The sequence below is a fragment of the Amphiura filiformis genome, chromosome 12, assembly GCF_039555335.1.
Source record: "Amphiura filiformis chromosome 12, Afil_fr2py, whole genome shotgun sequence".
Classification (NCBI taxonomy): Eukaryota; Metazoa; Echinodermata; class Ophiuroidea; order Amphilepidida; family Amphiuridae; genus Amphiura; species Amphiura filiformis.
In genome coordinates this window covers 29,146,758-29,159,550 of record NC_092639.1, presented here as the reverse complement: position 1 = coordinate 29,159,550, position 12,793 = coordinate 29,146,758, and the positions used below count along the sequence as shown (strand labels likewise).

Here is a 12,793-nt window from a genome sequence, read left to right as displayed (position 1 = left end):
ATAAGGTCAATTTTAATTGCCCAATCAGTGATTTGCTCATATGAAGGATCTTAAGAATCATCAAAATTCAGATTTTGGCACCTTTGTTATTATCATAGATGTGCTAACATATAGCCTGCTTGCGGTTAAGCCGAAAGCCGCAAATATAAAAAGACAAAAGGAGTCATTTTACATGAATCTGTATTTTCTATAAATGGGGCTTCAACTTTTTCAATCCTGCTATGCCGTTTCCCTTGATTTTTTGGCAACTTGTTCAAAGCAAACGTACCTAATGACAATTTTAATGACTTATCCTTCACTCTTAGGCAATTTATGAACAATATTTACAAATTCACTGGGATCACTGAATGGGCCTTTAATCCAGATTTTTCCACTCTTCCATCATTAGGCTGAAAAGGTGGCTGTTCAAGTTAAATACCTATTAAAAATGTGACATGATCTGATACACTCAGGCTAGAATCAGTATTGGGCTATTCCAGTTGAAAGCCATACACCCCCTATGGAAGACATGACCTTAATCTCCCACACAGGGGGTGTAAATTTCAAATCGGGTCACCCATTCAGGTAACCCGTTTGATAGTCACACTCCCTGTGTGGAAGATTAAGGTCATGTCTTCCATAGGGGGTGTATGGATTTCAACTGGAATAGCCCATTAGGCTGAGCAGGTGGTTATTCAAGTTAAATACTTCATTGAAGATGAGACATGATCCGATACACTCACGTCTAGATAATTACCATTGTTATTTTATTGCCCATAGTACAGCAGGCTTTGCAATACTGCCAACATCAAATCGGTTGCATATCTGGTTACACAGTTCATTAGCTGTTAATGACTGTGCATCAGTTGTTTTGAGGGTATTGTGAGCTCGGAATATCCTGTGGGGCACAGATGTTCCTCGTTTCCGGCAAAATGTTTCGATTTTTCACAACACCCGAAAAATAACTGTTACAAAGTCATTAACCTCATTCATAACTGTCACTTTTATTTTAGTTATTCATCAGTATCATTATTTTCTTCTTTTAAACTTGAAAACAATATCCAATTTTATTTTATTTTTCGGTTTCCCGGTAAAATAATCAATGGATATATCGCCAGCAGCAAATTACACCGGCGAGTAATCATGCTATGTCTAAATACGGTAGTCAGCACACACATATATTGTTCGAGCCCATAACACATCACATCGCGGTCATTATAAAGCGCATTAATGTACTTTGAAATGCCACCTTTCTTTGGTTTTCTTTTCTTTGCAGCTATTTTCAAATTTTCAAGTTTCCAATAACCATGAACCATGGCTTTCGGTGGGTTTGAAGCTGACCAAATATAAATTTTGAGCCAAGTTGCCAATATCCATCTAAGATGCAACATACCCTCAATTTAACTTTTAAGATGTGAAACATAATATTTGGCAAGATGCACAGGTTTTTAGTAAAGTGTAAGAAAAAAATCTGTGTCAGATTTCCTCCCACTTCCAAAAAAATACAGCAATATTGTTTGGGATCAAAAACAACATTACGTTTATGTCGTTTAGCCAAATGAAACAGCCTAATTCTAATCCCTTAGTTTGAACTAACTGACAAAAAAAGTTTGGGATCTTTTGTGAAAAAGAGGCAAAAACATGCAATTTTCCACATTTTCTTAAAATTGCATTCACCAAATTCTTCAGATTGTCACAGCATGCATACAAACACACCAAATGACAGTAAGTGCTAACTAAAAGATTGGAATTGAACTATATTTCATTTGGCAAAACAAGATGATATTTTTTTGAATCCCAAAACATTAGCACTGTAATGTACGTTCTAGAATTGGGAGTAGTCCTTGAACAGAGTAACCACGACTTCTAAGTACTTACTGTAGCTTCGCACCCCTGTCCTCCTACTCCATTACTTGATGTGAGTACATAATTGCCATCTTTACTGGTATCACAACTGGTCTGTATATACTGCTTCTTTGGAAACGTTGTTGCTTCTTGTAGTACTCTTGTATCCCATATTCTAGCAGAAAAAATTGTTGGGTAAAAATATCAGTGGTAAAAAGTTGTTGCCAGAGTCAAGATTCATCAACTCAAATTTCTATATACTGTGTCTTACAGACGATGAGCTTGTGAAAGAATATGCCCTTTATATTCCACCACATGCGCACACTGTATTTGCAGTATGTCCAGCATGCGATTATTTTTTTCGTACATCATATTTGTAACACATACGTGTGAAAAATATTATTTTTTCAGTGAGTTTTGCTTTATTCCATGTTTGATTATGAAAAACGGAAAAAAATAAAAATTTAAAAATATGATGTACAAAAAAAATAATCGCGTCCAGCACCACCTGGGAGATATTGAAGGGATGCTGCAACCAAACAAATCTGTTGCTAGCCCAAGATTGCAACAGTTGGAGAAAGCTTGCAGTCGCCTTCTAATAGCCAAACTACTGGAGTAATAAAACTCAAAATTTGGAACACATTGTTTTAATGGTAGGCCTCTACAGTCAGTCTGAAGTACTCTGAAGTACAAACATTGTGCCGACTTTGAAGGCATGCATACCTGCAGCAGAAACGCAGCAGAGACGTGCTGTATACGCGCGCGTTGTCACTTTGTACTTCAGAGTGGACAAACTGTATGTAAGATAGAAAACACAATTATGAAAAACTTGGGACCACCAACTTAGTGTTCCAACTGGGACCATTATAGCCATACATCAACTATACTGTGTCTAGTCTCAAGTTGAGAGTAACGCCATGTTGGATTTTATAGCAGATTCAAATTGCGTGCGCTAACCTAATCCTGCGGGGCATATACACACATGTAGAAGAGCCATTTGCAAGTACGCTGGCGATGCAACCGCGTAAACACACTGATTTGAGTCTGCCCCTACAAAACCCAACATGGCGTTACTCTCAACTTGAGAAAAGACACATTATACCAACCAGGCCTGATTGTGGTCCTAAAAAAAAAATCTGTTTTGGTTTAAGTTGGCGACCGTAGTATCGCCCCTCACAGCGGGGGGTCCAGAGGCCCGCTTAAGGGCCCCGGTGGGGTCCTGGGGCAACGGAGATTAAGGTCATGTCTTCCATAGGGGGTGTAAGGATTTCAACTGGAATAGCCTAATAGGGCTGGAATGCACTAAATGATCAATCCTGTCAAAATGCGAGTCAACACTTACCTCAGACATTTATCTTCACTAGTCTGTGCCACTGCAGTTTGTCCGGGTACCCACTTAATTTGAGTGACTAAATTACGTAATATGGCAACATTGGCAAGACAGTTGCCAGTCTCTATATCCCACAGTCTGACTGAATTATCCCTTGATCCCGAACAAACCTTATTATCACCTGTGAGAAAGTGGGGAAAAAACATTCTCATTATTGAATTTATTATAACAAAACATTGGCAAGTATAAAGTTTGTTATAAATACAAATGATGTACTCCCCATTCCAAAAAAATTCAGCACTAATTTTTATGAATTAAAAATTATTATCTTGTTTTGCCAAATGAAACACAGCTAAATCTAATCCTTTAGTTAGTCCTTGGCATAAAAGTCAAATTTTAAATATTTTTGCAATTTGAGGGAATATAGGCCAAAACATGCAATTTTGCATCTTTTCTTACAACTGTAGCCACAAACATCTAAGACTTGACACAATAAGGCATTCAAAATCTTGAGTATAGGCTAAGAGGTAGCTCATAATTTTAATATTTTGTGTTACTTTAGATAATTGGTTGTCATGAAAACCATGAAAAAGATTAGAAAATGTGTTTTCCACAAAAATTAAAACACATAACTTGAAATTAGTCTTTGTACAAGTCTGTGGGCTTGATTGTCACAGCATAGGAAAATGCCCTAAAATGCACATTTTAGCCCTTATTTCCTATTAAAAGGACCAAACATTAAAATTTGACTTTCATTGCCACTTAGAACTAACTAAAGGATTACCTACATTTCATTTGGCAAAACAGTATATTTTTGCTGAACCATGAAATGGTATCAGCCTATATTAGTGTATCTTACCACAGATATGGTAAAATGGAAGGGAAAGAAGTAAAGAATGTGTTAAGATTGTTTTCCCACAGGGGGTGACACTCCTTTTAAGACCCGGATCAATATTCCTATTTTGGGTCCTTTCATATCTCGAAATGCCAAGAAGGTATGACCCCCAAGTGGTGTCAAATGATAGACAAAAAATTAAAGAATATAATCAAAATAATTTCCTCATCGGGGGTGACACTTCTGAAAAGACATGGGTCAATGTTCATAATTGTGAGTCCTTTTCATATCTTGAAATGCCAAGAAGGTATGACCCCCACAATTGGTGTCAAATGAAAGAGAAAAAAGTAAAGAATAGTTTCCCCATTGGGGGTGACACTCCTAATAAGACTTGGGTCAAAATTCCTATTTTGGGACCTTTTCACATATCCCAAGAAGGTATGTACCCCTCGGGTGACAGTGGTATACAACAATATACTGCCAAAGCCCCATGGTTCAGCTATGGTGCAGTAACCGCTCTATTTTTTTATCCAAAGAAACATAAGTGCAGTATTTTTCTGGAATAGGGGTAGTTCTGTATTTATCTCGAGGTATTTATCTGACATCAGGAGCAGTACAAATTTATGCAAAAGTGACAGGTGATGATCCTGCATTAATTGCTTTTGAAATGCAATCACCCATCAAATACACCACATTGCTATCACAGCACAGTGATCTAGTCTAAATTCAGTTGTAGCAATTCAACATCTTAGATTTGCTTTCAAAGTAAACAAGCTGGAACAACCCTTCAGAACAAATCAAGGGGTTTAGCACAAGAAGGTCCTATCTGTAAATAGCTGCTATGTAGACATTTGACAATTTCTGCATCATAATACTAATCATGGCGTGTCCGTCCATCAGTCCCTCTGTCCGCGCTATTGCGTGCGCGTGGCTCGCTAACGCGTGCTCGCGGTGTGCTATCGCGTGTGCGCGGAGTACTGACGGGCACAGTGCGAGCATCGGAAAGCATTACAGTGTGGTTAATCGTGCAGGTGCATCTCATCGGATCAATAGGCCTATTTTCAACACATATTTCAAAACGGCACACGTGCAGAGGCCTATTATTAGCAATATTATTAAACCACCCAACCCGAGAACCGCGAAATCTAGTTCTATATATTGTACACATTGAAAAATATGATACCTGGCAGCTATTGCAGATTCCTGCCTTCTGGCACTAATTCCTCTCGAAATAGCTTTGGAATATTATACACTACTAGGCGGTTACCCATTTTTGGCGGTTCTCGGCTGGGCGCGATTACTTGGCTGATGGTGACTGTACCCACCAAGTTTCATGCCCATATGACAGTTTTTACTAATTTGACCTCAGATGACCCTGATGACCCCAAAATTACCTTCCAAAAATTTGGCTCTAAATGTTGACTGTACCCACCAAGTTTCATGCCCATACGACAGTTTTACTAATTTGACCCTCAGATGACCCGTGGATGACCTCGGATGACCCCAAAATGACCTTCCAAAAAATTGGCTCTCAATGTTGTCTGTACCCATCAAGTTTCATGCCCATACAACAGTTTTTACTAATTTGACCTCAAATGACCTGTGGGTGACCTTGGATGACCCCAAAATGACCTTTCAAAATTTTGGCTCTAAATGTTGTCTGTACCCACCAAGTTTCATGCCCGTATGACAGTTTTTAGTAATTTGACCTCAGATGACCCCTGGGTGTCCTTGGTGACCCCTAAACTTGGTGACCCCTAAATGACCTTCCAAAATTTTGGCTCTAACTGTTGACTGTACCTACCAAGTTTCATGCCCATACGACACTTTTTAGTAATTTGACCTCAGTTGACCCCTGGGAGGGGGCCCCGGGGTCAGATGACTTAACGATCCTAAACTTATTCTTGCCAGGACAGAACTACACCCACCCACCGAGTTTGGGCCCGTACGACCTACTACAGCCTCACACAACAGTTTTTAGTAATTTGACCTCAAATGACCCCTGGGAGGGGACCCCGGGTCAAATGACTTAACAAACATAAACTTCTTCTTGCCAGGACAGAACTACACCCACCCACCGAGTTTGGGCCCCGTACGACCTACGACGGCCTCACATTAGCAGTCACAGACAGACAGACAAACAGACAGAGAGACAGAGAGATAGAGAATAGCGTATTATTGTATAGATAGGCGGTTACCCATATTTGGCGGTTCTTGGCTGGGCACGATTACCTGGCTGATGGTGACTGTACCCACCAAGTTTGATGCCCATATGACAGTTTTACTAATTTGACCTCAGATGACCCCTGGTGACCCCAAAATGACCTTCCAAATGTTGACTGTACTCACCAAGTTTCATGCCCATACGACAGTTTTTACTAATTTGACCTCAGATGACCTGTGAGTGACCTCGGATGACCCCAAAATGACCTTCCAAAATTTTGGCTTTAAATGTTGTCTGTACATACCAAGTTGCATGCCCATATGACAGTTTTTACCAATTTGACCTCAGATGACCTGTGGGTGACCTCTGATGACCCCAAAATGACCTTCCAAAATTTTGGCTCTTAATGTTGTCTGTCACGATTACCTGGCTGATGGTGACTGTACCCACCAAGTTTGATGCCCATATGACAGTTTTACTAATTTGACCTCAGATGACCCCTGGTGACCCCAAAATGACCTTCCAAAAATTTGGCTCTAAATGTTGACTGTACTCACCAAGTTTCATGCCCATACGACAGTTTTTACTAATTTGACCTCAGATGACCCGTGAGTGACCTCGGATGACCCCAAAATGACCTTCCAAAATTTTGGCTTTAAATGTTGTCTGTACATACCAAGTTGCATGCCCATATGACAGTTTTTACCAATTTGACCTCAGATGACCTGTGGGTGACCTCTGATGACCCCAAAATGACCTTCCAAAATTTTGGCTCTTAATGTTGTCTGTACCTACCAAGTTTCATGCCCATACGACAGTTTTTAGTAATTTGACCTCAGATGACCCCTGGGAGGGGGCCCGGGGTCAGATGACTGAACGAACATAAACTTCTTCTTGCCAGGACAGAACTACACCCACCCACCGAGTTTGGGCCCTGTACGACCTACGACGGCCTCACACGACAGTTTTTAGTCATTTGACCTCAGATGACCCCTGGGAGGGGGCCCCAAGGTCGGATGACTTAACGAACATAAACTTCTTCTTGCCAGGACAGAACTACACCCACTCACCAAGTTTGAGCCCCGTACGACTTACGAAGGCCTCACATTAGCAGTCACAGACAGACAAACAGACAAATAGACAAACAGACAAACAGAGAATAGCGTATTATTATATAGATTATTGTTTGGAAAAATATATTGACCCCATCTCCTTGATGTTTTATCATATCACTAAAATCACAAGCGTAAAATGTCATAAGATGTGCTGCATGCTTGAAAAATGCTATATTATTTACATACACTAGGATCCACAACATGCTCATCTATCAAGCCACAGTTCATTAACCCCAATACATTTGCATTTTCATTGAATGACCTTTGAAAATTTGGGTACAAAAACTCATACTCTGCCACTTGAGGTCAAATTTTGCACTATGATTGCTTAATTGAGGTTATTGAACTATGCCATTGGGATGAGGCCATTGTGGTCCATAGTGATATGACTTGATCTGGTCCAATCAGACTAAAAGTCGGCAATAATGAAACTGAGATATGGGCAAAAAGTGAGGAGAAAAAAACCATAAGAAAATGGACATGTAAAATGTTCATAAGCTTGCAACCAAGTATTCAAGAGACCTGGGGCTTTAACATCAGTAATTGTAGGTACTGAGCAAGGTAGTAATGGTAGTAACTCAATTTTTAAAATTTCTGACTTTGGCCTGAGTGGATCAGATTGTATCACATATAGCACCAGTAACCAAAATTGATCAAATATTGCCATTAGTGTAGATTTGCCAGAATGAAATCAGGCCAAATATATGCATGACTGCATAGTTTTTAGCTTCAATAATAATATCATGCCATTGACCCACTACTAATGCAATCTATGATGTGACTACATACATATAGATGCCTATTTTTAGAAATACATCTTACATGTTGGGAAATCAGCTGAAATCAAAGAGAAATCTCAAATTATACAACCAGGATGAGGAATATAATTATCTACCAAAAACGTTGACAACGTAAAGAAATCAGCAAGTTTAAAAAACCCACCTCGGCTCACTTTTTTAAACTTGGTCCCATTTTAAACACCAACAGCAAATCAGTGTTTTTATTTTATTTCAACAGAACACAGCGTTTCCAACAAGATTACAAGCCTACGTGTTATTTGTTTAATTCAATCATTAATCATGATTATTATAAAACAAAACACAATAGGATATTGGCTTACCGTGCAAGAACAAGATAATAACCTTTCAGGTCGTTCCAGAAAGCTTACAAATTAATATCGCATCTGCACATTAAAGATACATAACACTTCTGGAAATGTTTTAAATTTATATAAATATGATAAAGTTTAAATCAGTACTTTTTACAAATGGGACCAAGTTTCAAAAAGTGAGCCGAGGTGTTTTTTTTTAAACTTGCTGATTTCTTTACGTTGTCAACGTTTTTTTGGTAGATTTCTTTTCTTTTTATGAATGTAACCAAGTAGCTCCAAGCTTGGAAAGTCATCAGGTTACAAAGTGCTCCATAAAACGAAAAATAGATGTTTGAAGTTGCTGTTCATGATTTATGACAATAAATAATTAAACAAAACTTCAGTCGTTTATTTTTAAAACTTGCTCGTCACGCGTGACTGAGGCGTACACAATGGCTTTTAATTAAGCGAAGTCGAATTAAAACTAAATTGTCAATGGGGAGAAATTTTTGGCCAGGTGTAAAGATGGGAGTTTTTTCCCCTTGTGTATAATATGGGTTAAGCCGTTGATCCACTTGGAGTTATGCACATCAGTGATTTCAGATATGCGTTCACCCATGTTAAAACAGGTGCATGGTTATAATGCAATCATAATGGTTTTGTTAAATGTTTTTGTTGTTGCTATGATGCAACCAATCACTGGGCATAATGTAGCTGGTCAAATGCAAATGGGTTTTTGACTCATATCATGTTTTATCATCGAGAGATCAACTTCTATTGAAAAATGGTTAAAGCATCTATGGTTAAATAGCTGCATGTCAATATAAAACAGTGGCATGTTTAATGCTTGCATTCGCTCTATGGCAATGTATATGAATCTCCCAACAGGATATTAACAAAATGGCAACAGTAAAACAATCAGCAGAGTGATCAGGGTATCGAGTGCAAGTAGAATGTTACATAGATTATGATTGTAAAGAAGGACGGGCGTCATCATGGTGGAATCTTTGTCTTTCGGCGGTATGGAAGAGACAGAGGACTTGAGTAGGCAAGTTATGATTAATCTGTTAATTATACTATGAAATAATAATGATATTAATAACAGGAATGGCAATAAGGAGGATCACCACGAAGGACAGCGATTAAGTTATACGGGTAACATACATGTAGCAAAAGATTAAGCAACTATTATACTTATCTCGTATCGTTTGAAAATTTTATTAAATGTAAGCCTACACGAATAACATCTATAAGCAGTGCCAAGAAATGAGCGCGTAAAGGCATAAGATAGGAGGCGAGTTAATTAAAACATTAAATAGTGCCAGCGTGGGCATTTCAGTTGATCGAATAATTATGAATAATGTGAATTAATATTATTATGTGGTTAAATAGATTAATTTCAAACATGCTCAAAATACACGCGAGCACATGGTATGTGTAAGACGGAGGGCAAGTAGTAGGACCTATGGTACCTTCTGTACTGGGGGATCAAATTCTATACAAATGCACGGTCAGATTCATCTTCGAGTTATTGCGAGTTGATAGAGTACGTAAAAAACCCGAAATAGTATCACACAAGTTGAATTAACGACGCTTCAGATTGACATGGTTTCGTCAAAAAATAATAGGCTAGGCCTAAACACGAATATTTCAGGATATAAAAGTTGTATTAATTATGGTAGGCAATAAGTACAAGGATAACTAGCGGGAACAAATTTAATTAAGCAACAAATGGTAGGGTCAAGGAGGTTATACTAAATTCATGTTTCTATTACTAATGCAAAACAGAATAACGAAAAAGGAAAACTATTGTTTATCAAGGGAGATAGACCAGCTCTATATAATGGCAGAGTCGAGATCTTATCAAGTAAATGAAAAAAAAAAAACTGACATCTGAATAATATAAGAAACTAGCCAGATTAACAATAGATGTGAACAATTGCTGTACAAACGGGAAGTAAAGAAGGCCAACAAGAAAAAATTTCTTATTTTTCTGGAGGTAAACAAATTGGGATGGTCACTTAGGAAATAAAGAATAGGCCTAACATAAATATAAAAATAATAAGCATACCAGATACAGTAATAATAGCATCTACGTGTATTTAGTGGATTGAAATAAAACACATTTGTATAGGTAATTATAGATATAATATAGATATGCAGTAAAATATATAAATAGTCCTTCAAATACATAGATTAGTAACAAGGTAGAAATGACCGATCAAAATTAGTGGATCTGCATTATACAATTTAATATAACAATATCAAATAATACATACAGGTAATATAATGGAAAAAAAAAAGTAATTAAATAAATGGAAGTGAGTATATTAGGTTTAGGCCTAATATCAAAAATTTATAGTTTACATGCGTTTCAAGAGATTCTTTTGGGTGGTTGTCAATTAATACCAGTTATATTGAGTTAGTGCATTCACACAACTCCATCGATGGTTTAGGACGTTTGGAGTGCAAGTATAAGGTAGCGAGAGGCCTAGTTAAAAAGAATGAACAAAAACTGTCTTGTACAATGCTAAAATATGAGAACCTTTAAGCTTATTACAGTGTTAGCAGATACCTTATGTACTGGCTAAAATATGGAACATATATAGGCAGATCACATGACCAGGTTAGCAATATTGGAATATATTCGTATCATAGGCAAGAAATATAATTTTGAGTATAGGCCTATACTAAAAATGTGAACTTATGTAGTTAGGCATTCATTTATAGGTGGTATTAGGCCTATAAAATGCTGACACATCAAATATGCAAAGGTATATAAATGTAGGCACGAGCAAGGAATACATGATTGTATAAAGTAGATGAGAAACAGCTTGATTTTAAAATAGAACAAAATAGGAGCAGTAGATGAGGAAGCCACAAATTGCATAGTGCGTTCTGATGTTGACCCCCCCCCCCTTTACATGATAGTTAAACAACTAATGCAGTAAGAGAACAAAATAAGTAGAAAGGGCGAAGGTTACGTTTGCGAGTTCATATATATGCATACAATGTTAAACAAATTGATAACAAATAGGCGTTTCAAAAATAAAAACAAAGGAGTACAATTATAGGTGCAGCTAGGCGTATATCAAAGAAACATGGCTGAACAGACACCAACAGACAAATCATATCTCCATAAATCATAAAACAGTAGTATAAGACATACAGTGTATAGCATCAGTCGTCTCTTGCTGTGTATTTTTGTTTCATTTCAGAAATTCATAGTGCTGAAGTTGTGGAATTAGCGCACTTGGTGGGATATGGCAAAATGTGTAGTGGACATCATGCATGGTATACAGTTCAGTCTATAACAAGCGACAATGGGCGGTACCTCACAAGGCAGAGCTCCTGAACTCAGGGAATTAAAACAATTTCACGCATAACGCATGAACGCTTGGATCAAACTGCGGAGGATATCAGCATTCAAGTCTAAGGCCTACAAGAAGTTTATAATACCGAAGTACTTGAATAACATACCACTGAAGATTATAATACGAACATGAATAATGATGAACAAGATATGGCAACTTGAAACGAAGCTCATCGAAATTAAAAACAATTTCATGCATGAACACTTGGATCAAACAGGCATTAAGGCCTACAATGTACAGCTCATACTACTACTACAATATGGGCTTAAGGACAGACGCGGTATTGGGGTCGAAGCAGCCAAAATATTGATTTCGTTATCTAAATCAATATATCATGGAAAAATAACACGTTGATGTTTTGCAAAAGTACAGTCTACAAATCATATACCGTGAAACCGTGCCGGATTACGGTATCGTTGTTAAGGAGTTGGGTACGTTTTACAAAAGTGTTGTTGTTTCAGCACTCTTTACAACAACTCAAGAAGTGCACATGACCTACTAAAGTAGGCCCTATATCTGTGATAATTAAATTCTTCTACACACTCGCTATGAAATGATGAATGCTATTTTTGCAAAAGCCCATCCACCAGTTGCAAGATGCTGTGAACTACCAAGTCGGAACGGCCGGAGGTGCGAATGTGTCTCAAATGTGCAGCAATTATACGTGCTTAGGTGATGTTGTAAACCGTTAAAATCGAAGCACAGTCGATAAATGTATAATATGAATAGGCGCATCAACGCCGCATCATCAACATAATTGTCAGGGGTGTGTCAGCATGGAATTGGCATTTGATGAAAGCTCGGATAACAAAACTTGAACCAATGCAAGTAGTTTGTAGTCACAAAACAAAATCAAGCAAACTTTATTCTGGAAATGGCATGATCATCACCAGAGTTAAACAATGTCCACAAAAGTACAATGAACTGCAAGTACACTACAGGGTTAAGCAGTCTTAAGATACATTTAATTGTTTTCCCTGGGGATACAAATTGAAACTTAATTTGTCAAATGCATAAAGCCAGTAGGCAATTAACATAACACTCTTACTATATGAACTTGA

General features: G+C 37.8%; 1 protein-coding gene across 2 annotated transcripts in view; it reads right to left on the bottom strand.

Moving 5' to 3' along the window:
- The window catches only part of LOC140166026 (WD repeat-containing protein 31-like), a 111,861-nt gene that overhangs the window by 15,765 nt on the left and 83,303 nt on the right, over positions 1-12,793 (bottom strand). For both annotated transcript variants that reach the window (XM_072189398.1, XM_072189397.1), the window contains exons 5-6: positions 3,167-3,335; positions 1,858-1,999 (exon numbers count right to left, since the gene is read on the bottom strand). In XM_072189398.1, the coding sequence (XP_072045499.1) occupies positions 1,858-1,999; positions 3,167-3,335 (311 nt within the window). The remainder of the gene's footprint in view (positions 1-1,857; positions 2,000-3,166; positions 3,336-12,793) is intronic.